The 26,080-nt window shown below is 49.1% G+C and overlaps 3 protein-coding genes across 3 annotated transcripts; all 3 read left to right on the top strand.

The window, feature by feature from the left end:
* The first annotated feature begins 7,564 nt into the window (after positions 1-7,564).
* Positions 7,565-10,420, top strand: CALHM3 (calcium homeostasis modulator 3). Its single transcript, XM_027648350.1, has 3 exons — positions 7,565-7,851; positions 8,750-9,005; positions 9,959-10,420. The coding sequence occupies exons 1-3, from the start codon at positions 7,565-7,567 to the stop codon at positions 10,418-10,420; spliced, it is 1,005 nt and encodes a 334-aa protein (XP_027504151.1).
* Positions 10,421-15,808: 5,388 nt separating this feature from the next.
* On the top strand, positions 15,809-18,203 carry CALHM1 (calcium homeostasis modulator 1). Its single transcript, XM_027648349.1, has 2 exons — positions 15,809-16,357; positions 17,736-18,203. Exons 1-2 carry the CDS (start codon positions 15,809-15,811, stop codon positions 18,201-18,203), a joined length of 1,017 nt encoding a protein of 338 aa, XP_027504150.1.
* Positions 18,204-21,324: 3,121 nt separating this feature from the next.
* Positions 21,325-25,671, top strand: CALHM2 (calcium homeostasis modulator family member 2). The gene is made up of 3 exons (XM_027648077.1): positions 21,325-21,534; positions 23,373-24,359; positions 24,442-25,671. Exons 2-3 carry the CDS (start codon positions 23,817-23,819, stop codon positions 24,856-24,858), a joined length of 960 nt encoding a protein of 319 aa, XP_027503878.1. The 5' UTR covers positions 21,325-21,534; positions 23,373-23,816; the 3' UTR covers positions 24,859-25,671.
* Positions 25,672-26,080: the final 409 nt, after the last annotated feature.

The raw sequence follows: 26,080 nt of genomic DNA, 5'->3' as shown, positions 1-26,080 counted from the left end.
ACAATGAGCTGAGTTTTCTTTGACTCACTCTGAGGCAAACTTGCCTCAGATTAGCACTGGTGCCTGAAAGAAACCTGAGACAAACCCAAATCCAAACCCTGACCAGTTTTAATACTGATATTTGTGGTGGTTTACACCTCTGCAAAGCAGACCTCATGCCTCTCTGCACGCACATCTTTCTGTCAGAGGGAGGGGTTTTTAACCATCACTGTACATGAGAATAAATAATTACCTAAGGCACTCAAAGAGTAAATTTCCCACTCCACAGCACCAAGGAATTCATCAAAAGATGAATTTTAACCCCTGTAGAGAGAGATTATGTTTTCTCATAACAAGAAAACATCTGTAGTGTTTTGGTTATGATGATTTCATGCATACCTGACTTTTCTTGGGAAACTCTGCTTCATGGATTCCATTCTGATTTTTGTGTTCTTTTTGACCTTTGCAAATCTTTCTCAAGGTCCACAAAAAAATCTCCACAGTAACTAGTTTTATTTGATGCCTATCTCTGTATTTCCAGCTATACCTGGAAGTAGATCTCAAGGAAGTTCAGACTGGACATTAGGAAAAGGTTCTTTACTCAGAGGGTTTTCAGTCAGAACTGACACCTTAGAGAAGTGGTCATGGCACCAAGCCTGCCAGAGTTCAAGGAGCATCAAGATAATGCTCTTAGACACATGGTTTAGTTTTAGGTAGTCCTGTGAGGAGCAGGGACCTCCACTCCACAACCCTTATGAGTCTCTTCTGTGATTCTATGGTTTTCAGCAGACAGGAGCAGACCCTGACCACCACCCATCTCTGCCAGTGGGATTAGTTCACTCTCAGTTACCTCCGCAGTTTATTTGCAGCATATAGGAAGGACTCTACATTGCTCTACCACATTTTCAGCCCAGAAAATGCCTGATGTCTACTAGAAGTTCATAAAGATTTGTAGTAGAGATATATGGGATGAGCCCAAGCATTCCAAGTGACACCTATGCATGTGCTCCAACCTCCAGCATCACATCGATCCAGTGGGAGTTCTGACAACTGAGCACACCAAGGCAGTGCTGATCCGCCTGGCACCACTTCCAGGGATGCTCAGCACTCCCAAAAAATCTCCCTCTTGCCTCTCAGTACGATGGGACGGACAGGCGGACTGACAGAAGGCGGCGGGTGCATTGAAGCAGCGCCCGGAGGAGCCGCAGCACCGCTCGGTGGTGACGGGTCCCTCTGCAAGTTAAGCATAAGGACACCAGCTCGCTCTTCTCAAACGCGCTGCTTAGCACCGCTGCATCAGTTTGTGTGGCACCAAGAAAAGCTGTTTTCACACCGTTTCGAGGCTTTTGCTCTGCTCCCTTCCTTCCCCCCGTTCTAGTTCCTCCGGGTGGAAAGTCCTCACTGCCCCAGTTTTAAAGACCCTGCACTGGAGTATACAGCAGTAATACTGGGATGCTGCTTCTTCATAAACCTTTGCCTGACTGGAAGATGCAGTCAGCTGTGCTTAACACCTCGAGTGAAAAAAAAATTACTGGGGGAAAAAAAGGAAATTTCCCAATAAATTTCCCTTTCTATCTTTACAACTTTTTTGCATTCTCAACATGTAAGTTAGAGAAACATAGGATCACTCCTCACAAAAGATCTGTGACATTAATCAATTTGTAAGCAGTTTGTCCCTAGGGAACACATACATCATTGTTTGTGCATCCCAGTACCAAATTCAACCATGATCACAGTCAGTGCAGGTAGATTAATGTTATAACAACATATCTGAAGCCATAGGAGTGTTCTAAGAAGTCTATGCTGTGGATTACATCTTGAAAATTCAAGAGTCCTTATCCAGTACCCCAAATAGTTGCTGCCTGAATTGCTGACAAGAGTTAACAGAAAATTGACTTCATATATGACGTATGTTCTTGACTGTCAACATGGAAAAAGCTTGTAATGAGATATGAAGACATAATCAGCAGGTTATTTTATAAAGCCATATTCCCTATGGTTGTATTAAACCAGGTTTTTATTATGCTACAGTCGTTTCAACAAAACAGCCAGGAGAAGAGTGACAGTAAACTAACCTGTACTTGGGATTTGAGCCCTGGCAGCCAGCGTGTGCAAGTCAAGTGCTAGTGTACCTACTAACCAGAAGCATCTCTGCACAGCAACAAAAAATAGGTAATGGAATCAGTTTTTTGATGTGACTTACCTGAGGGGGTTTGGTGAACTAACACCACAGCACAGACAAACATTTTGAGTTAAAAGCTGTGAATCCTGTTATTGAAGGATATTGAAGGATATGGCTTCCTGGAGTACTCACACTGGACAAGGACTGTGTTAGTCCCAAATCCCAATGACCCAGGGTCATGGCACTGAGATGTGTTTCATCGTTTAACTTCCGTTTCCTTTTAAACACCTAAACAGTCTCTGTGACATCTCTGCAAACTGAAGACAAACTGATTTCTCAAGAAAAGTTTATCTGTGATTTTAGGCCTTTAAACTGTGAACTCACCAGGGCTGGAACTTCATTTTAGGAGTCTGAGAAAACAAAACAAACCCAAAACAAACAAAAAAACCCCCACTAAAATAAAACAAACAAATGAAATACACAAGAAAAGCTAGTTAAATTTCAGCAGTCTTAAATCTGCTTTTGGTGCCTGCACTTCTGTTGGTAGATATGTGAGCATTAGCAAATAAAAAAAAGCTGAAAAATCACTGAGTTGGGATATTAAGGGATTGGGATTTCTTAATTCACTCTCAAGGTGAGAAGAGACTCCATCTCAAATGATGTCACTGTAGCATCAGCTCCAAGCCAAGGAGATAAATGGCCTTGCAAAAAGCTATCTCAGTCAGAAATGGTGTGAATTATGTCAAGGTTGGGCTAATGCAGAGATCAGAAAATGGGGCTTCTACATAAGCCAGAAAGCAAAGTGCTAATGGCCAGGAGAGCAATATATAACGAGTTCTTAAGAAGAACAACAATAAGTAAGCCATATATTTTCTCACTGGCAGTCAGCTGCATGTTGATGCTTTAATGAAGTTACAAGGCAGAACACAGGAGTATCTAACCTCCAGAGAACATCATTAGTGGAGACAAACTACATTTCACAATGCTGCCATTATTTTTGCTAGCATCTCATTAATCATTTAATGGTCATTACTCATTATTTGCTTAGCCTGGGCAGAGTACACAGCTGTGGAAAAGTACTCATATTCACAGAATCATGGATTCAGGTGGTCCCTGCCCCCCAGAGCCAAGAGAGCTGTAATTTTTCTCTGCTGCCAGTGACCATCAGGAGTTTGCATAGGAGGAAATACTGCATACAGTATATTTCCTTCTTCACAAGCAGTTGAAACGGAAGTTAACTTCTGCTATGATCACTGAAGATGCTGAAAGATTTCCAGGCAGTGAGGGGTAAAATCCTCTGTCAGGTTTGGAGATGAAGGCAGTGATATTGCACCACTGCCCTCACATACCAATGGAGGACTGAAATTGTCTGAAAAAAGTCATAGAAAATAAAGCTCAGTTTCAACCTGGTAGTCAAATACAGGCAAGCTCTCAAGGTGTCCACCCATGTGCCCAGGGACTAGAAACAGGCTCACCTGAATGACAGAGGAACAAGATACTTGTCTGCAGGCACTGCTGCTGGTAAAGGCCATTTACAGTGTTAATGGCCTTCACTCAAACACAGATTACGTATTTCCTCTAAACCTTGAAAAAGCATTAACCCTTGTCCTCTCAATAAACACAGCCAGGTGGAAGGAGTTATCCAGTTTACCAGCTGAGAGATGCCAAAACCAGAGACTGGAACACAGTCCTCCCATGGTGACCTGGGAAAGCGTAGGTGCTCTCACACCACTGGTGAAATATGGCATTTCACCAGTAACTTACACATCCTCCCAGCACTGGGGGGAGGGTCTGTGCAGATCCACACTGAACCCCATAAAGGGAAATTGAAACAAGGAATACACATTGCTCAGTACCTGCTCTTTGTGGCCATGCAGTGTTAGCTTTAACCAAACACCATGTGGAGATGGCATCTCTGTGTGGCATTTAATGACCCAAGACATTAGAAAGGAAGAGACATTCAGAACTAAACCAATTTCATAGCCATCTGCTGCAGTGAGTGTGCTGGGCTAGTTCTGCATGCCGGTTTATCCCAGGGTAACTCCACAGCCAGCAGCAGAGGCACAAAAAGGAGCAGGGTGGTAACTCAGTCTCCTGTGGTGCTGGAGGGGGAACCCTGATTGCAGCATACACCTTGGACCAGGACCGTGTCTCTAGGTGGGTGTCAGAGTTGCTGTGCCTTTGCAGATAAATTGCACAACCTCCCATTTTTAACAGGTGAGAAGTCCCTTTTTTTCCTTCGTGCCCTTATATCATCTAAGGAGCAGTTGACCAACCCATTTAACAGTTTTCTAAAGATATTTTTCCTGTGGCAGACATTCAGGATGGAAAAAACATCATTCCAGGTAATTAAATAATTTGTCAAAGTTATAAACAATTGCAAATGGCTCCTAGTGAGGTAACTCATGACCTCCCACGCCACAGGCCAGGAGCACTCCTGTGGGAGCCCTATGGGTCCTTCTTCACTGCCAGGAAAAGTGCTCTTGGCAATGGCCTGTTTCCAGCAGAGCAAGCCTTGGGACAGGTGAAATGTCTGCTCCTGCACACTGGCTTTCCTGTGAGAAAGACAGTCCAGTCCCAGCACAGAAAAAGAAGACCAAACTGTGACAAAGCAACTCACATCCTCAGCAGCTCCCTCATTGCTGGGGTTTGGGGGAGGCCAGGAACCAAGTTGTGTTACTGCCAACGTGCTCCTGCAGGAACCAACCCAAGGAGAGTGTGGAGTTGGTGGCATAGACCAGGGGCACAGGCACAGGCGCACTGGACCTGCACTGCTGGCTCTCTGCTCCCTACCAAAATATATGTATAAGGGCTTGGTCTGGATATGCACAAGTCCAGAAGGCACGAGTACTGCATGCACAGCATCAGTGCTGCTCCTGCATCACAGGCTCAGGCACAAAACCAACCACACTGTACTTATCCTATTTTAAATTGAAGTTTTGATGATGAAATCATCCTTTTTCTCAGAGCAAGAGGGACTGATAGCTGTGTTGCACCAATAGGGCTCTCACCTATATGGTGAGGGTTTCCCACACTTGTACCCACCACTCACTCCATCATATGAGGCAAAAAGCCTACAGATGGTATTTTACTCCCATAAAGGAGCAAGGAAAGGAGGCCCCTTCCCTTGTGCTGTGTTCTGTAATTCTGAGGCAAAAGCAAAGGGTTGTCCAACATGGACCTCCAAAAGATGCACTGAACGACAGCTATCAGTGCAGTTTTGGAGATCTGCTGCCGAGGAACAGCTGCCTTCCTCTGAGGACAGTGCCCTGGTGAGCCACAGGGAGCCTCATAGCAGGCTCAGAAGAGTGACTACACTGCTGGGGACATGGGGCAGGTACACTTGCTGGAGGAGAGGAGATAGATTATTTTAGTCCTTGTTTCCTCTTCATTTCACCCTAAGAGCTGAGTAATCAAATGTGCTTAGTTTTGGGAATAATTTTGAACATTTGCCCAAGTCTAGCAATTTACTTACCTCAATAGGCCTTTCTCTCTTTCCTCCAGAGGCTTCTGATGTCTTTTTCCGCAAGTTAAGGAATATTCCCTTTCTTCTACAATTCAAAAAATCCATGTCTTAGCTCTGAGTTACTGGTGAGATCCCACATCACAACAGAGCACAGTGCTTACCCTGAAGCATCCTTTACAGACCACTAACATCGAGGCCAGGAGACTGCATTTGGAAGAAGTAAAATTCCCTTGTAGATTGTCCTGTCCAGAGAATGTTTCCAGAGGATGTTTCCTACTCCTTTTACATCTTATTTTCCTAAACTGTGAGGAACTATTTAGCCTTTACTATGTGTTTACCCAGGAGAGCTGGAAAGGCAAAATTATTTTTTTAAAGTAATTGTTCTACAGAGAGTGCACAATACTTTCTGAAGCAAAGTCAGCACATAAATGCAAGCCATTAAATGAGAAAACCACCGAGTATTAAAGCAGTTGAGAACCGTGACCAGCTGCACCCTGGCTAAAAATCATCTGTGGAGTTCAGCCAGGGGTCATGATGCCCTATAACAACAACTTGAAGGGGTCCTGATATCCTATAATGTCAAAATGGAAACATGAGCTGATTAGCCGTGTTTTTTTATTGCTGATGGATGAACATTAACAGTCATTTCACCCACAGGTAAAGGAGAACACAAATATTGTGGCTGGATCAATTGTAGTTCATTGAAGTAACTGCGCAAGTTGCTGTTCAGATTGGAAGAGGTGACATTGTGGCCCCGTGAGTCATCTGTATGTGCCTGTGAACAACTACAGGTACCCCTCCCTGCTGATCCCTTTCAACGTGATCCCATCAAGGCAACCAGCCCTGCAATGGGAGCCAGTGTGGGCAGAAACCTCAGTGCTGGCAGCAGGTGTACTTCAGTGGAGATGTTTCCTTTCACTTTAAACAAAATAGATAAACATAACACCCTTTGCCACTACCCCCCTTCCTGAATCCATTTGGAAACTTGAGCTGAAAAGAAACCTGAAAATGTTCTTGGAGGAAAGCTGTGTAGAGAAAAATGATGTTGAATATGTCCTTGTATGGCAACGAGTTGTATTTATTTGTAAAATGAGCTTTTGAGAGGAAAAGAGGAACTGCCTTCGGGTTATTTAAAATGGACAGAAGATGATAATCCAGTACTATGGAACAAAAGAGCCAACTGCTCTGATTGCACTGTGCCCTCCGATGGGGAGCAAGAAGTGCCCCAGTGCAAGGGGCTCGGACATGTAAGTGTGGTACAAATTCACAGTACCTGTAGGATGTGTCCCAAAGTCCCATTCCAGGCTTTGGAAATGATTCTTACAGCCTTCTGACTGAAGGGTTGGTCCTTTCAACCTATTTTCATAGGGAAATCAGAGCTCACAGTGATGTGGTGTGCTCAGGGCCAGGCTGTGTTCCCTGCCTCCCCCCTGCCCCACTCAGAGTTGAGGACTTGAGTCACCAAAGAGAAACGGGGCAGCAGCAGTAACACAGATAAGCACTTTTGACTTACCTGATTTCTCCTGGTTGATGAATCACTCAACAGCCCTCATTCAGCAGAGAGAGCAGCTCACAGGCATCCACCAATGGCTTTCCATTGAGAGTTACCATCTCCAGGAGGGAGGGACCCAGCACTATTGGAGGTTGTCACTGGCTAGCACATGGGACAGCCCTGAAAATGAAAAACAAGGTGGAAAAAAAAGCTGCTGGAGGCTGTATCCATCACCTCACCTAGAAATGCTACCAACCACTCCAGAAGGCAAGCATTGGGCGAGAGACAGACCTGTGAAAACCGTGTGCCAGTGGGGAAGCCCCAGCACAGGGTTTATCCATCTGCCACAGCAGATCTCTTCCATCCTCATCCTCCTGCCCTGGCTGACTGAGGGCTGAGCTGCATCCCCTGCCCTGTGGCAGCAGAAGGAGAAACAAAGGGAGACAGGCTATTCTGGGCAGCTCAGGGATTTCCCAGTAGGAGCACCCCCTGCCAAAACAACACGATGGACCGTTTCCGGATGATCTTCCAGTATTTCCAGTCCAACTCGGAGTCTGTAATGAATGGGATCTGTGGGCTGTTAGCCCTGGCTAGTGTGAAGATGTATACCTGCTTTGACTTCAGCTGCCCCTGCCTGCCCCGGTACAACATGGCATACGGCTTGGGGATCATGTTCGTACCCCCCGTCATCCTCTTCCTATGTGGCCTCATCCTCAACAGGCAGTCCCTGGTGATGCTGGATGAGTGGAGGAGACCACAGGGGCACAGAAAGAAGGACCTAGCTGTCATCAGGTGGGGTTTGCAGCGGGAGTGGCATCCCTCTTTTCACCTCCTGCTTAACTGTCTCTCTCCATAGCTTTGATCCTCCTGGTAATTAATTTTCTTGTAAGCTCATCTCCTGAGACCCTTCTCCATGAGCCTGGAGGGGTGGAGGCTTGGCAAATACATTTACTCCAGCAGAAATGAAGGCAGTCTATCCCATCCCAGCAAAGGAGAGCAGGAGTGCCTCAGCACCTGGATTTGTGACATCACCCTGAGAAACTGTGTTGCTGCTTGCCTTCTCATGCACTCACGGGGTGTCTCCTGGGGCTTACATGTGCAAAAAGATGAGGCATTTCCGTTTAAATGTGCAGAAGGTGTGTCATTTTCTTATCGTTAGACTTGTGGTTTCCCTCCCTTCAGTTGAGTTTTTACTGACTTACACTGGTGGAAAGGAGAGGAGAATCACATTCCACTTGTTATATACAAAGTTTTGTGGAGAACACAGTTTGGCTCAGTGTGTAGCAAGAAAGGCTGCAGAGAAAAGGAATTTTCCAGGTAGAAACTGAACTGATGAGAAAAGAAAGTGTGAATGTGGAAGACAAGGGAGAGCTGATAAGGATCTGTGCATGGGAGACATAAGTGTACAGTCAAGGCAAGCGTGTAATGAGGAGACCATACACTGATTGAATGCAGGCAGCACACAGAGCCCTGCCACGTGCTGATGCAGGTTTCATTGGGAGGCAGCACCAACAAAGACATCCCAGAGCACAAGAAGCATCAACTGGGACAATGCTGAGGAGAGTCGTGGGAGTCAGTTCCCTGGCTCCAAGAGGGCTGCTTAGCATGAAACAGCCTGCATTCCTCAAGGCTCTGGCTGAGGAGAAAGCTCCCAGCATTTCCCCACTCACCTCTCTCTCTCTTGCCCTAGGTACATGTGTTCCTCCATCGTGCAGCGAGCCATGGTTGCCCCTGTCGTCTGGATCATAGTCACCCTTCTGGATGCCAAATGCCTGATCTGTGCTTTCAGTGGCTCCATGGATCCCGAGAAGTTTGTGGGCTTTGCCAATGTCACCCCAGTGCAGGTGGAACAGCTGCTGGCCAAAGTGCCCTGCAAGGACGATGAACTCATGAGGAACAACACATCCCACAAGGCAGTGTCCAGGTACCTGCGCTGCTGGTCCCAGGTAGGTCACTGCTGGCAGAGCCCCTCATGTCAGTGAGGTGCCCAGGCATGTGGCATCTGCTCCTACTCTTCCTTCATTTGTCTCCATTTCACCATGGTCAGACTGGGAGCAAGGCTGTTGTGTGCTTTTTTATGCCTTAAAGTACTGCTACCCTCAGCTATAATCTCAAGTTGCTCAGGTAGGGAAAAGGAAGGAAACAACATATGGTTTAGCTAACAGAACTTTCTTTCTAGAAGAAAGCAGCTTCTAAACCCAAATAACAAAAAGCAGGATGTAAGGAATGTAGATGTCTCCTAAGGCACTGTCCGATGTCAGAAGTTCTTTCTAACTTCTAACCTTGCAGTCAGGAGCTGCTGTTTTAAGGACAGCACAAGCATAGACAGATGAAAACAGCTTGCTCAGGAATGATAGAACAGGACATGATGGGGAGTGGAGCCCTGACTGGATTCTGCTCTTGGTACAGGAGCACCATTGTCAGGGATGGGAATTGAAAACAACCGGTGGGAGATCATTGAAAACAAGCTCTTCCCTCTTACCAAAGGGAGCTGCATGTAGTCTTGGCTGTCTTCACCCTGCTGTGAGGACTCCTGGGCCCTGGAGCCAGTGTAGGTGGCAGATGAGCATCTCACTGGAGAACGAAAGGAGTCCCCTTTCCCTGGGGCACTCCCATGCTCAAAGCAAATGCCCGTCTGCTCCAGGCTAACTTTGCAAACACATATCCTTACTGAACAACTGATGGACAGATAAATATCCTATATTTTCTGGAATGAGATTACACCAACCCTCTGAGTGCAGATGGGGGTGCTGGACTTCAGGGGCAGATCAAAGACAGGAGTTCAGATATGCCACATCTCCCCTCCAGCCACACAAACTCCCTGTCTTGCTGATACAGGCAAACAGCTCGTGCCTGTCCTTGTGTCTGTCTTGCTCACAGCTTATTTCTTATCATCCAGGCACTTGGCTGGAGCATTTTGTTGATCCTTATCATAGCAGCTTTCCTTGCCCGCTGGCTCAGACCTTGCTTCAACCAGGCCAGCCTCCTGCAGGCACGTCACTGGAGCAACTACATTGACATCGAGCAAAAGATATTTGAGGAAACCTGCTGTGAACACAGCCGTCTCTTTGCTCACAAATGCATCCTCCACTTCTTTGAAAGCATGCGGCAAGAGATCAAACTGCACAACTTCAACTTGCCTAGGGAGGGAGAGAGGGATGAAGGAGAGGAAGATCTTCTCCAGGGCATCACAGATCAGGACCAGGTGAACAAACTTCTGAAAACATGGTACTATGACAAACCTCCCCTGGATGTCAGTCAGGCAACCCAGAGACATCCTCTGGGGCGAGAGAGATCCCCTCTGCCCTGGGCAGACAGCCCCAGTACCCACTCCAAGTTCCCCCAGCACTCCAATGTGTAAAGGGGGCTTTGTCCTGCAGACACTGAAGGAGCCCTGCCAAGTCTCTACACAAAGCAAGGACCAAGTGGGCAGATGATAGTGATGATCACACCTTCCTCCAAAACCCCAACTCCAAAGGCTCTGCTTCAGGGCATGCCTAGCAAAACCTCCAAAATAAACAAACTCTGAGGACCCAAAGGTCCAGGACTCAGTCACTGTTAATGACATTTCTCAGCCAAGGGATCTGTGTGGCACTTTTGCCATATTAAAGAGTTTGAAGGTCCTTACAGCTGTAATAAAACCATTCTTGCTTTAGGAAGGATTTAACCAAGGGAGTATCATCTGGCTGTGTACACAAACCAGCTGGAGCGGCAGCCTCACAGAGGTTTCACTGCCCATTTCAGTGAAACCTGGCTCAGAGGGTTAGCAGTGCTGACTCAGAAATTATTTAATTGGCAATTCTTTTAGTACCACACCAACACGTTTACTCAAAAAGGTAAAACCACCTCCAACATCTTCCCATCTGCTGAGAGCTCTGGCTGCCCCCCAACCCAGCTGCCAAACTGTTCTGCCTCCCTCTAACAACCCATCAATACTTCCATGCATTTTAAAAATAAAATATGGCAACACACTGAAATTCGTGGAGCAGCATAACTTGAATTGAAGATACCCCTGAATAAGAATAGGTTGGATTGGGTTGGATTTGCAGAAGGAAAAGGAGATGGAGGCTTTGCTTAACACATCCAGAGGCACGGGACTGTGCTGGAGTTCAGGTACCTGCTCTAAGCACTGATGCTGAGCCATAGAAAGGACACACTGACTCTACCTGAGGAGTCTGAACAAAGATTTTAAATACTCTCCTGCTACATTTGAGTACAAACCAATCTATCCAAAGGATCATTCTTGTGACACCTATTTGGGCATTTCCATCCATAATTAAAAACTGTTTGATTGTAACCTTATCTCTAAGCCTCTAATGCTGGTTGTTTTCTTACCTTCCTTTTCCAGCCCCTTTTGTACATGGGGCCAACCGTGGTGCCAGTGTGACTGATATTTCTGTGTAGTGTTGCTGCTTGGATTCATTAAAGCCTTTACTGCAAACTAACCCAGTACAGACACATCTATTCCTCCAGGCTGAGCCTCACACTGATGTTCGCTTTGTCCCTGGGAGCGAGGGGTGCAAGGTGGAGGGGCTATGAGGAGGGGGATGAAGAATAAATGTCTTCTTGGGCATGCATGGTTAGATGGGGCAAGCAGGGCTTCCAGGTGGAAAGAAGAGGGTGGGAAAGAGGCAAAGACACCTTGGGACTAAATCCAAAATGAGGGATCAAAATGAAAACACATATATTAATCTCCCAAATTAACTTGTGAAGCTGCTGGCAGGTGGGTCATCTTCCCCCCAGGATGTTTGTATGTATGGGTCAGAGAAGGAGGAGGTACTTGGCAAAGCACTGGGAGGCCAAATAATTCCATGGCCCACCTGTAGGCAGCTGCATCCCTCTGCCATCCAAGACCCAGTCAGGAGCTGCAAGGCACAGAGAGATGGGCTGCAGAGCTTTTCTTATTTGCATAGCAAAATCAGCTCTAGCTGAATCCTTGAGCTCTCTTGGATGTGCTCAGAGAGTGCACAAAGCCAGCTGTGGCACTTGTTGGTTGGGAATAAAAGAGTGGTCTTCCCACCAGGAGCTCTTTAGATCCAGGGAGCTTCCAAGCTCTCGTTTGAAATCAGCATTGCATTTTGAATTTTGTCTCTGGTTTACTTTTATCAGACACAATATCACAAATCTGAGGCTGTGACTCAATTCGGACTCACCACTCCATACTAGTCAAATTTACTATTTTCCTAATCTGCTCAGAACAGAGGTCTGCAGCTCCCTTTGCATGCTGCTTTCCATGTTCTCAAGTTTTAAGTCATCCCAGGGTGGCCACAAAATATGAAATGCAAAAAAGGGGAAGAGGAACAGATCTGTTATCTGTACCAGGAGCGAGTAAACAGGAGGGTTTAGGGGTGCTGCTGTGGATTTTGCAGGTCTACAAAGGCTCACATGCTTCTGGGAGGGTCAGTCTGGTCATGGAGTAGCTCCATTTGGATGGGGCCATGGGTGTTCATTCCTCCCAGCCTCTTTGAGTCCCATGCTGTGTTTCCTTCTGAAGCCCAAGAACTCTCCTCCATTGTGGAAAGTGGGTCTGGCACTCCACAGCAGGACAAGAGGCAACAGGCACAAACCCCAAATGCAGGAAATTCCATTTAAATAGAGGAAAACATTTATTTTGAGAGTGATGGAGCAGGCTGCCCGGAGAGACTGGGGCACCATCATCCATAAAAACATTTACAACCCAGTGAGATGTGACCCTGAACGTGCTTTGTGCAGTGGGAGTGGACCAGGCAATCTCCTCAGGTCCCTTCCCACAAGCCACACAAAGAGTGTGTGCCCTCCTATGGAAGTTGGGGCAGAGAGGGCTGTTCACAAACTTTAGCAGCTCTGTCTCTCTGGGCTGTTCTGGTGCCTGACCTACAAATACATCTGATGCCCTAAGGGATCCTCATCTGCAAAGAGCCTGTGAAACAGCAGGGCTGACTGCAAAGACATTTCCCCAGTCACTTTCCAAACTCTCCTGAGGACAATTGTTATTGCTTTCATGCCCCTCCTCTCCATATCCCACACTGACTGGGACATGCAAAGCCCTCCTCAACTTCACAGCTTGGACTGTGTCTTGGCATCCAGGTGCAGGACCCCAAGGGAGGAAGGACTTGGGCATGTACCCTCTCTTCCAGGACCTGGTTTCCAAAGCACAAGCAGGTTAGGGTTGCGGGAGGAAGCTTTAGCTCTGCCTTCTCTTGCAAATCAGTTGGAGTGAACTTGCTGTTGGGAAGCTCATGGTAACAAAGTCCTCCCTAACAAGGCAACGTGGAAAGAGAGACCCAGGCATTGGCTTCTATGGGCTCTTTATTGATTCCCACTGACCTATTGCTGGCTTCAGTAAAAACTGCTAGTGCTGCACACCAAGCAGACTCAGACTCTTCATTCATGTTTAATGAAAGGCAGAGTCTTCCTGGAGATCAAAAAGCTCTCTGCTTTTTACAAGGTTGATTCACGCAGGCTTTGATGCAAACTGCCCTTCAAAAAGCCACTCACCACTTGAATAGGGAAGCCAGCCTAAGCTCTTAGCTAGCAATACAATAAGCCTCATCTATATTCATGCAGCAAAATCTCTTCCCATTTGATGAGATCATGCAATTAGCCTCTGCACAGGAGGCAAAGCTAAGACTGCTCAGGTGTTACCCACATGCTTTGTGCTCACCTGTGTGGTGTCATGAGGTGAATCAGCTTCATCAACTGAGCTCCAGGGCTGTTGTGGGGGAGACATCAGAAACTTCAGCACTGACTAATGGTCAAAACACCTGGTTTGGCTTCCTACCTCTGTGCTGTCAAACTGCGAAATCTTGGGGAAAAGCTTCTCCCGTGTGCCACCCACCTTTGTACAGCTTACCTTCCTTGGTGACACATCCCACAGCCACCAATGCAGCTGTGCTAGTGTCCAGTCAGATGTATCTTGATACTCATGTCAACAGCACAGTTGGTGCCTGGACTGCCTGCAACTATCTGGTTTACAGCCACTCACAGTCCCTGTAATCCCCCATCTTTTGGCCAGCTTTAGGGAGCAATCTAGTACACCAAGGCTGCTTTGTGAACTGGGAACAGAGATGCAGGAGAACACTACCAACACCATCCACTTCTTTTGGATTTGTGCTGTAGGAGCTAAGCCTAGCCTAACTACAAGCAATCACATGTCATTAGTGTTTGCCTCAGTTCTGGCAAGTTGGGGAGGAGTCTGTCTGGTCAGATCTATGTTGGAAAGTGTGCCCCTGGATCTGCAGAGTTGACAGCAACAAGTTTTCACTGCACTATGCACTGGCGGCATGGGAAACATGTCCTTAGACACCTTAGCCTTGGGCCAAGGCATATAGCCAAATCCCAGCCTCTCCTGCTGAATGGATGCACATTGCTGTCTCAGGTTGCCCTTAGTCTGCCCTTCCCAGAAGGATTCAAGTGATCTTTAGAGGAACAGGAGCTCCACTGCATCCTCAGCCTCCGGGGCTCATGCTACCTGCTGACCTCCTGGGCAGGAAGGGTTCTGCACAGTCCATGCCTACAGGTGATCTGGTACCTCTAGGAAACATAGCCCTTTGGGGAATAGCAGCTGCCCTTGGGCCAGGGCAGTCACTGGCAGGATTTGCACATCCTTGTTGTGTTCCCAGTTCCTGCACATCCAGGATTCATCAAGGGGTTGGGGTTATACCCACAAGAGGTAACTGCAAGAAAATCATTCATCCTCCATCACTGCCATGGAGTGCAATGTGCACTCCAGCCCTTCAGAAATGATCATTGAAAGTGGTTGAAAAGAAGAAATCTGAGGGGAAAACATGCATCTCACAGCCCTACTGGGCAGGGAGCATCTCCTGAGAAGGCAAAGGTACCCAGGGCTCAGATGCTTTCAGCAGGATCCACCTGCAGCCCTCTCTCCTTTCTATGCCCTTTTTTCTCCACTCCCAAAGCCAGGACAAGCACTATGTGACTCTGGGTGTTTCCAGACTATTTGAGCCACGGTTTGAAGGATATTTTCGCAAGCCCTGAGGGCACAGGACTGTCAAAAACAGGGAGCTACAAGTGTCTGGCTAAAATGTGGATGTTTGCAAGACGGAAAGGAGCCACTAACAGACCTCGGCAATACAGATACAGAGCATCAGGAGCTTTACATCTCCTTCCTCTGCTTTTCCTTTTCCCTTCACTCTGCGGAATAAAACAGAAGAGGTATTTCCCAGTGAAGCAGGTACAGAAGAGGGGGCTGGCAGATCTGCAAGATGCTTGCATTAGATGTTGCTGAGGCAATGCAGGCATGGAGGGAGGGGGAAGTTCTAGCATCTCACTTTTCCGTGTGTGTCACCACTGCAGAGGTGGAGTGTTCTTTTCAGTCCTGGGAGGAGCACCCACCTCCTGCATTTGCAAACAGGTTCACAGAGGCCAATCAACCAATTCTACATGTACCCAGGGCACAGAGTGCTTTGGAGAGGACACAGCCAGGGTAACACTTGCACCCTCCAGCCAAGGTGGCTGGGAGACTGCAGAAATGGGGATATGGGGAAGAACAAAATCAGGTTTTGCAAACCAGAAAAAACCCAGGTCACATAGATCCAAAGAAGAGCAGGAGGAAAAAATTCTGAACTTTTGCAAGCAGCAAAATCATCAGAAAAAATTATTTTTAAGTATTAGGTCTGTAAGAGTGCATGAATGAAACAGTGAACTGTACAGAGACTTGGTGATGCCCATCTTTGAAGAGAAAATCTGAAAGAATGAAGTAAACTGAGGCCACAGCTTGGACCTCGGTGGGAAGAGGAATCAAGGGAAGATGGACAAGTTTCGAATGATCTTTCAGTTCTTCCAGTCCAACCAGGAGTCCTTCATGAATGGCATCTGCGGGATCATGGCCCTTGCCAGCACCCAGATGTACTCAGCCTTTGATTTCAACTGCCCCTGCCTGCCACACTACAACATGGCCTATGGGCTGGGCATCCTCCTGGTGCCCCCATTCATCCTGTTCCTGCTGGGCTTTGTGCTGAACAACAACATCTCCATGCTGGCAGAGGAGTGGAGGCGGCCGCAGTGCCAGCGAGGGAAGGACCCGGCTGTCCTGCGCTACATGTTCTGCTCCATGGCACAGCGGGCCATGATCGCCCCCGCCGTCTGGGTCTCGGTGACACTGCTGGATGGCAAGTGCATCACCTGTGCCTTCTGCACCTCCGTGCCTGTGGAGACCCTGGGCAATGCCAGCCACCCCCTCCTCTCCCAAGGGGAGATACAGCGGGTCCTTGCCCAAATCCCCTGCAAGGAGATCTACAATGGACAGGAGCTCATTGCCAATGAAGTGGCCGTCAGGTACCTGCGTTGCATCTCACAGGTAAGAGGCATTGTGGCAGTGCCCTCAGTGGTGGTTTCGGGTTAGGCACTGCCAGCCTTAGTTTTCCTTGATGGAATCTCCTTGTTGAAATCAAGGAGAGACTGGTGATTTCACAGGGGTACAAGGTGTTCAGACTCAGCTCTGCAGAGTTATGCCTCCAGTGTGGTGCAGAGGCTGTAGCTGTAGGTTGTCCTTATAATTTGGTACCCTCTCCTGCCTGGGCAGCCTGGGGCTGCAGAGCAGTGACACACAGCCAAACTGTATCCAGGGATTTATTCAGAGCAAGTTCAGAAGGGTCTGATGTGGATGTTACTCAGTAGCTGGCAGGCTCTCCTGTTGCCTGCAGTTGCTCTTGCTTCTTATTATAACATGTGAAAGCAACGGGCTGATAACCATCTATGCCACTTGCCTCTGCCACTTGCATGGGAATAACCAGTGTGTGTTTATTAACCATCCCAGGGAACCACAAATGAAGATGTGCCACTAACTGCTTGTCCTGTGTTTAATTCCTCTCAAGCCCTCTGCTTCTGGCTGTGCTGGATGGTCTGACCTACCTGTCACTCATGTATTCCTGTTTAAAAGCCTGATTTCCTTAGGGCAGACAGGGGTTGTTATCCTGTTTAAGAGAAATGGAGCCACAGGGACTTCTCTAAAGACACAAAGCAGATTTTATTGGGTAGACCCCAATTACCAGCTGCTGGGAAACACTGGGAGCTACAAAACAAGAGGTCCCACCTAAACACCCCTGTCTCAGGTGCTCTTTTAGGGGGATGCATTTACAGGGGGGTTCACCCTCACAAGCTCTGCCTGCACAGCCTGGCAGCAGCCTGAGTCAAGACTGATGGTGAACGAGACAGACTGGTCCTGGCTGTGCCCTCATCTCACCCTTCCTGTCAGACCCCATTAATAGGGGAGCTGTCACTGCTGCTCGCTCACAGTAGATGTTACTGAGTCCAACAGCTTGGAAAAAGAGTTAGACAGCTGCATAAACACAGAGTATCTGGAACAATACTGCAAGTCAGAGGACACAGACTGTCCTAGACCCAGGTGAGGTGCAGTCGTATCGGAGGCAGGACCAAGGGCTGGACTCAGGATTCAGCCTGGTGTTATTTATGGTCACTGCCTGCTGATGCTCTACCAGGTGAGAAGCGAGAGGTGCTGCCTATGTGGGTGCACTGAACAAAATTTCAGCGTAGGTGCACTGATGTGGTACGTAGGGTCTCCTCATCCAGCTTGCAGTGTAAACACAGCCAAATGTCAAATGGCCCAAAGGGGAGCCAGGTTTGTTCACAGCCTGGGGCTCCTGCTGGCTGGTGGGAAGTGTTGGGCATGTGCTCTGCCTATCTGTGACAGGTCTGGTTCCCCCTCATCCCTGCAGGCCCTGGGCTGGTGCTTTGTGCTGCTGATGACCACGCTGGCTTTCTTGGTCAGATCCCTTCGGCCCTGCTTCAGCCAGGCTGCCTTCCTGAAGAGCAGATACTGGTCCCACTACATCGACATCGAGCGCAAGCTGTTCGACGAGACGTGTGCGGAGCATGCCAGGAGCTTTGCCAAGGTCTGCATCCAGCAGTTCTTTGAGGGCATGAGCACAGACCTGGTGGCTGCTCGCTGCCACCTGCCCAGGAAAACCTCTGAGGATGCTGGGGAAGCTTCCAAGAAGCTCTTGGGCATCACTGACCGGGGCACCATGAACATGGCCCTGAAGAGCTGGCACAGATGCAAACCCCCATTACACCTTCACCCACCTGCCCTCCCCAGTAGAAATGGCTGGGCAGGAGAAGGGCAGCCCCCCGTGCACCCCTCCACACCCCGAAGGGAGAGAGCTGCCTACTACAGCTTGGTGTGAGGGGGCGCAGGGCTATGTAGAGGCAGATTGCACTTCTGGGAGATGGGTTGCAGAGGGGACAGACAGGGCATTCAAGCCAGGCAGAGGCAAGGGCCAGCACCACAGCAGCTGCAGGGGAACAGGCATCCAAAAGTCTCAGTGGTGCTGGTGCAGTCCCATCTCCTCTCACATCCAATCCTACAGCATTGGTAATTCAGGCAATGAGTTTTGTGCCAAGCAGGACAACTATGCAAGGTCGTGATGGATGAGCCCTGGGGATGCTGAAGGGTGCGATGTAGTAGTCAGATGTACCGTGTGTCCCACACCACCAAGCACCAGGTTGGTGTTGTGGTGGTTGCCAAGAGAGACATGACCAGATGTGCAAAACTTCCTCTCTATTATGATGTGCTTGGCACTGAGAAGAGCATGTGGGTTTAGGCAGTATTAAAAATACCCTGGTGGAGAAACAAGTTGGGGGTGTCCCTTTCTCCTGCCAAGTCATGAAACCCTAAAAGTCTTCCCATTCTACACATTCTTCCACGTACTACATCCCCACAGACACACAGCTTCCAGGCCAAGAAAAGCTTTAAAATAAATTTGACCGAAACAATGAGCTAGTGAAGGGATATCCCATATGCCGCTACATGTGACAGGAACAGCATGATTAGTGTCATAGAGACTATTCAACAAGGAGTCCATAGAGATGCTCCTTGAAGGAAATATCTAGACAAGGAGAACAGTTATCATTCAGCAGCGGGGGGGTGGGGAGGGAATGGGCCAGGCCGAGATCCTGCCACAAATCTGCCTTAGGATGGTTTGTTCTTATAATTTTTCCTGTATTCTTCCCTGACACAAAGACTGTTGTTAAAAACCACCTGGGTGTTTGTTTAAGGAGATAAATAAATAATTAAGGCTTGCTGTTCAAGCTCTGTGTGCTCAGACACAGGATTTATAAAAGCTCTTTACAAAAGCTGTTGGTGTTTCTTTACTTTGATGGGATGAAAAGGGCTGTGAGGGCCCCAGGCCAAGCCCGAGCTGCTGGGGCTGTGCGAGCTGGGGTGTTCTGCTCAGAGGAGAAGTCAGAAGGTACTGCCAAACCTACACAATACAAGGTGGCTGCCCATTTCCACAGAAACTGGGGATGATGGGATGCAGGCCCTTGAGATGACTATGGAAATCTCAGCCCAGAAGAGCGTTTCCCAGTGGCCCTGATTTTATTGCCAATATGCAGAAGGAAAACCCCTTTTGAGGGATGAGTTTTACCTCTGCTGCATCCCTTCTAAGATGCCCATCCCCTTGAAATTTCTGCTGTGGTATTCTTGTTCAAACAACTTATTATGGCTGGCTGGTAACTGAGGTGACTGTCATTTGCATAAACCTTAATTATCAATGTGTAACTCCACAGTGGCTGTGGGGAGAGGAGAACAAAGGACCAAAATGACGAGGAAATTCTCCTGGCTGCTGTGAGAGTGCCTGAGCAAGCCCATAGTCAAGGGCAGGCTGAATCTGGCTAACTCCCAGGAGAAAGGAGCATGACAGTTTTGTCATTAATCTTCACACCCCAAACTTTAATTAAGACACCTGCCCTGAAATTAATAGGCACAAAACCTGATTTACATAGGAAAGGAGATTAAAAGATAAAGGCGGTTTCCACTCCTATTGTTTGCAGTTCAGTGCTGTTCGTGGCTCACTGAGAAAGGCACGTTCTGAGTCTCCAAGATGGTGAGGAGCACGGAGGGATGGCAGGCTCCATGGCACAGCCATTAAGGTACCAAAATAAAAAGCATGTATTTGCAAAGGGAAGCTTTTGGACTTTTAATTCAGATTTTTAGGATTAGAGCTCCGCCCTCATGCAGCAGCTTCAGCAGTTGCAGAGAGTCCTCATAGACCAGGCAGGTTGTCCTCTCTGTGCTGGATTTTGGGGATGTTGTTCATTGCCTTTGGAAGGAGTCCCTGGGGAACCTGACATGGCCCCAGGACTTCATCTGGGCTGTGGTCCCGGTGCTGAGCCTGTTTAGCAGCAGTGCCCTGAGTGTGGAGCAAGCCCCAGGGTCCCCATCAAGCCAGAGAGCCAGCTCCAGGCAAGCGTGGAGGTGTGGGAGTGCCAAGGGGGTGGCACCACACCCAAACAACTGGGAGCTGCAAAAACCCGCTTGAGGACCCCAGATCTGAGGGCAGGAAGGAGGACTTGGTCCAAAATCCCATCGGCTGAACTGCCAATGCTGGGCCAAGCCTAGATTTGCTCCAGGCAGAGGGGAACGTGGGTGCGCTGAAGATTTGCCTGTGCTGAAGACATTCTCTGGGGAGGGCAGAGTTTAACCCTGGGGACAAGATGACAAGGAGGCTGGGGAAGGAGGACGGGGGCCTCCAGCCTCTGCAAGAGGCTGGGCAGAAGCTGGAGCTGAGGGACAGATGGCAGAGAGGAGGGAGCAATGCAAAGAGAAAGTGAGGTGTCCTTGGCTGCCTCACAGGCATCGTTCAAGCAGAGGAAGCAGCAAACAAAAAAGCTCCGGGCAGGAATGCACCGTGCTCACCAGACAGCAGGCTGTGCCCAGCCCTGCACATGTGGCCCCCAGCCCTGTTCAGCTCTCAGCCTGCTGCAGCAGCCCCACTGCTCAGTCCTGGGTACTGGGAAGCAAAACTTGGCCACCCCACAGAGTGTGATGGCAGGTTCATGCTTCTCTTGAAAACCCAGCCAGGTGGGTGCCTTCCCTGCTGTCTCAGCCAGCTACCATGTACTAAAGCAGCAGTTCCTGCCCCTTCTCATGGGACCACAGGATTCCCCCTGCCTGCTTAGGGTGGCTCCCACCAGCGTGACTGCATCCCCTGGGGGCCATGGGGGCTGCATCCACTCCCCAGGCTGGGGGGATCCACCATTTCCCCTTTGCACCCCAGCAAAGCGCCTCAATGCTCCTGTTCTCCAGGGAAACTCCAGGCCATCCCAGCCAGCCATTGCACAGCTGCATCGCGGGTCTGAAAAAGGGCGATCAGCTTTTTCCAGTGACTCATTCTCTGCTTTTCATTTCCTTTTTTTTTTTTCATTTTAAAGGCACAACCTCAGCCTTGCACGCAGCAGAATCCAAGCGCCGCTCTTTGCCCCACCCAAGAACAACTTCCTCCCTCCTCCCAAAAGCCAAAAGCGGAGGGCACGTTTCAAACTAAATAAGGAAGCCTTAACAAACTCTTAAGGCTGTTTTCACCAGAGTTCATTTCACCCATCAGGCCGGCCTCAGCTGCATTCCCATTTCTGTACAACCCCGTGCGCTGCTGGGAACCCACCACAGCCAGAGCCCCAGCAAAAACCACGTGAGGAGCTGAGAAGGCTCCAGAACTGGTTTCAACAACCTTTCAAGTAAGTGACTTAATTTTTTCTCGTTCTCATATGTTTTGGGGAAAGACTTTAACAGAGGCTGCTAAAAAATTATCTGCTGCAAACAACTTTTCCCCTCCCCTCCTACCCAACCCTCTTCCCAGACCATAACTACCAAGCAGAGGCAGGGTAACACCCCCCCACCCCCCACCCCAAAACTACATACTTCCATTTGCCAGCTCTTCTGATTTTTGCCTTGCTGTTTGCCAGGCTCTGTCAGGAAGGTCACAGGTCTGTGTTTTTCAGGGTTGTTTGCAGGTAACTGATAACAGGGGCTTGAACTACAACAAGTTTGCGGGTTTAGCATCTGGCTGCAAACATGGTGTTCCGCCAAGTGCAGCAGCTGGAGATGGAGGCCTGGCTCCGCACCAAGCGGTGGCAGTTTTCAGCTGGTCTGTCTCCTTTGCAGAGGGAGTTTTGTAAATGGAAAACTGGGAAGCTGCAGGAAGACGTTAAGGGCTGTTTGCAGTTGAACTCGGTGTGATTTTAAAGGGTTTGCCACGGGTTAGACAAAACAAAGAACAGAGGCCAAATTTCTTCCCCCGTTCCCCTCTGCTGTCCCATGGCAGAAGGGGGTAAACCAGGATTTGTCAGGGCAGCAGATGAACTGTGGCACAGTGATGTAAAGCACAGTGTATGAGAAAGCCTTGTACAAGAGATCATAAGGATTAAGGTGCCTTTGTCTCTTCTGAACGGAGGTCCCTGAAGTCTTGTCCCTGCAGTTGGGACTGGCCCAGGGAAGCCTTGCTCCGTGCATACCAACTGGGAGATGCTGGCACTGGGACAGATTTCAGGGCAGCCTTGCTGTGGGTCAGGCTCCCTGGGAGCCTCGGATGTGTGCCAGTGCTGCCAGCACTGCAATCTGCCAGAGACGGTTAGTGGGGTGCCTGGGTCCTTCCTGTCTCCAGCAAACCCTGATGACAGCAGTTCCCCTAAGGCCAGCAGGTTTCATCACGTGGGTGAGGGTTCCCAGAGCTAGCAAGGCTTGAGGCTTCCTGAGATGAAACCTTGTGGGGATAGGGTGCAGACAGAAAGTCAACTAAGAACTTAATAAAATCTATCTTGCAAGTGGGCTGGAGGGATGGACATCACTGCAGAGAGCATGGATACATTCCCCAATTATTTCCTTATGCTTCAAAAAAATCAGGGCACATACCCTTGGTCCTGAATGCCTGCAGCCCAGTCAGTGGGGTATAACCAGTGTTGTGCTGGGGGAAGCTACAAAGGCAAAGGGCAGTGAAGCGCATCTGGCACTGAGGTGCTCAACTCAGGAGCTCAATTTAAGGGCAGCAGTTTTGACTCTGAGCTGGGACTGCAGGCCAGGACAAGGGAGCATGATTATGTCAACCAGCTGTGGGAGAGGAGAAGATCATCCTGCCACACCTAATCCTAGCAAAAACTCCTACGTAATTGCTGTCCCAGCTCTATCAGCATTTGGTGTTTGTATCCCGGGTCATCAAGATAAGCTCTTTTCCCAGAAAAGCTGGCAGCAACAGCCCCTAAGCATCCCCTCACCCCTCTCAGTGGAGGCTGCTCCTGCCTGGGCCTCCCATACCACATCTCTCTGCACCCAAACCTGCTGGGCTGTCTCACAGCACCCCTTGCTGCCTCCCTCATATACCTTTGCCTATTAATTAAGTCATCAGGTCTAAAGAGGGAGGCAAAAGCCACACATGGCACCTTCAAGGCAGTGCGGCACCAGCACCCACGTGCCACATGCAGCTGGGCTAGTGTGAGTCAGTGGCAGGGCTGGTGACACATCCTAGTGCCAGTGCTCTGGACCAGTTTTCCCAGTAACATGGTGTCCTCCTTCATTGTAGGTCTGGGAGATCATCAAGAGTCTGGCAGTGACACTGACAATAATTGCCTCTGTGGGAGGTGACTAAAACCAAAGAGATGGAAAGACGACGACCATGCAAATGACAGGGACAGAAACAGATGTCCCACCTGTAACCTTTGCTGTAGCAATGCTTTTGGAGAGCTTAGTGGGAAACTAAAGTGTCAGAAGTTTCATATATTGCTTAGGCTGAATCCCTTTTCAGCCCCTTTTGAAGTATCTCTTGTATCAGCAATCAACTCCAGAGGCTGGGACACCAGGTAGGAGGAGGGGACATCAGTGAAGGTGTCTTGCTCCTGGAACACCGCCTTGCACGTCAGCTGGCACAAGGCCTTTCTACCTCTCATTGGAGTGTTCCTTGGTGCTGGGAGGTGAGCCAGCACAGCCCCCCACAGCAGCACACACCTCCTCTCACCCCCGGGACGAGATGGCCGCCCTCATCGCTGAGAACTTCCGCTTCCTCTCCTTGTTCTTCAAGAGCAAAGACGTGATGATCTTCAATGGTTTGGTGGCCCTGGGCACAGTGGGGAGCGAGGAGCTCTTCTCGGTTGTTGCCTTCCACTGCCCCTGCTCCCCTGCCCGCAACTACATCTACGGGCTGGCTGCCATTGGTGTCCCAGCCCTGGCCCTCTTCCTCATTGGCGTCATCTGGAACAACCACACCTGGAACCTGGTGGCCGAGTGCCACAAACGTGGTGTCAAGAACTTCTCTGCCGCTGCCACCTTCCTCCTCTTTGGCTCCATCATGGGCCGGGCAGCTGTGGCACCCGTCACCTGGTCGGTCATTTCACTGCTGAGAGGGGAAGCTTACATCTGTGCCCTCAGTGAGTTTGTCAAGCCATCCTCCCTGGACAAGTTTCCACCTGAGTACGGGGCTGAGGTGCTGGCCAGGTTCCCCTGCAGAGATGTACCAGCAAACCTCACCAAGTTCAGGGACGAGGTGACACGGAGGCTGAGATACGAATCCCAGGTAGGCACGCCGGGGAAAAGCCACATGGAGTGGGTAAGACCACCTTGCCATGTCCTAACGCAGCCTCTCTCTTCTCTCTCAGCTCTTTGGCTGGCTGCTCATTGGCATCGTTGCAGTCCTGGTTTTCCTCACCAAGTGCCTGAAGCACTGCTGCTCGCCACTGAGCTACCGGCAGGAGGCTTACTGGGCCCAGTACCGCTCCAATGAGGACAAGCTCTTCCGACGTACAGCCGAGGTCCACTCCAGGATCCTGGCAGCCAAGAATGTGAAGCACTTCTTTGGCTTCGTGGCACTGGACAAGGAGGAAAAGGAGCTGGTGCAGGAGTTCCCGGTGGAGGGCGTCCAGCCGAGCCCCCAGTGGAATGCCATCACAGGCGTCTACATCTACCGGGAGAACAAGGGCTTCCCCCTCTACAGCCGGCTCCACAAATGGGCCAAAGGAGTGGAAGGGAATGGGCCAACCCCAGAAGGCCATGAACTGCTCTTTTTGGCTTCCTAAGACAGATGGGTGCTGGCAGTGGTTCCCCAGACTGCCTGGCAGGCCTTCCATATCAGTGCACAGTGAGGGATTCACTGGGAACATTCCTCCTGGAAGGATTACTTCTCTCAGATGGCAAACAGGGACGAACAGCCTCAAGGTAGAGAGTAGAAAGCAACACATTGAGCTGGGGAACCCCTCCCTCAGAGACAACAGTCTCACTGCTGCTCCCAGAGACACGGGTGAGCAAAGAGAAGGTGCAGCCCTTACCTCCAGGCTGTCAGTGCATCCCATCTGATGCTCCAGCAGAAGCCTTCAGGAGTGAGAGATGGGCACATTTCTCACTGCGACTCCTTCATTTCTCACTGTGACACTTGTCTCCCCTGTGGCAGAGTTAGCCCCAGCCATCCCACACATCTACTTGTTTTATTGACATTGGTATCTTCTTACCACAGTTGTGCAATGCCTGTTACACAGGCAGGCCCAGAGCACTTTACAAACTTTACAGTACAGGGAAAAGAGGGAAACAGTAAATTCCTGTGGAAAGGGGGATGCAATATCATCTGGGAAGGAACGGATCAGTAATATAGCCACACACCAAATAACTGAAAGACTAAGGCAGGAGGAATCACCAATATTCCTGGTATTCAGAAAGGCACTCTGTAATTATTAAGTTGAAATTTGGGTAGGACACCAACCTCCCTTTGTTGTTACTGAAGTGCCTAACAATTGCCCAAATGGTCACCCCCCCTTTTATAAACCCAGGGGAGGCCATCAGCAGAATAGTTTTTGGGCAAAGTGGTGAGGTGGAGGCTGAGAGGAATCACTACAGTGAGCCACACCACTGTCTGCAGCTCATTGAATTTCTCATCCAACCATCAGATAAGTTGTCTTTTTTCGGGTTGCAATTTGCAGGATGACTTCAACCAGAATTAGTTTTACATATATGTATATATAAACATATATATAGTGTATATACTACCTAACTGTAGTTAGTTAGTTGTATTAATGGAGCATCTTTCTTGGAGGGGAAGGGGGATGAGAAAGGTGTATGCAATGTGCTTTTTTGGCTGGCAGCTATCTGCTGCACTGGGACTGCAGCCCTGGAACAACGAGGGAAAGAACAGGATGGGGAAGCAGCTCTCTCCCTACCCTTCTACCACTGAATTTTCTAAAACTTTTTCCACTGCCTTAAATGGTCCCTGTGAACAGAAGGTCTCTTTTATAGACTTGGCCATAAGAA

Source organism: Corapipo altera, unplaced genomic scaffold (genome assembly GCF_003945725.1).
Source record: "Corapipo altera isolate COAL_440 unplaced genomic scaffold, ASM394572v1 56, whole genome shotgun sequence".
NCBI lineage: Eukaryota > Metazoa > Chordata > Aves > Passeriformes > Pipridae > Corapipo > Corapipo altera.
The sequence above is the reverse complement of the archived record's forward strand: the minus strand, read 5'-3'. Positions and strand labels throughout refer to the sequence as shown.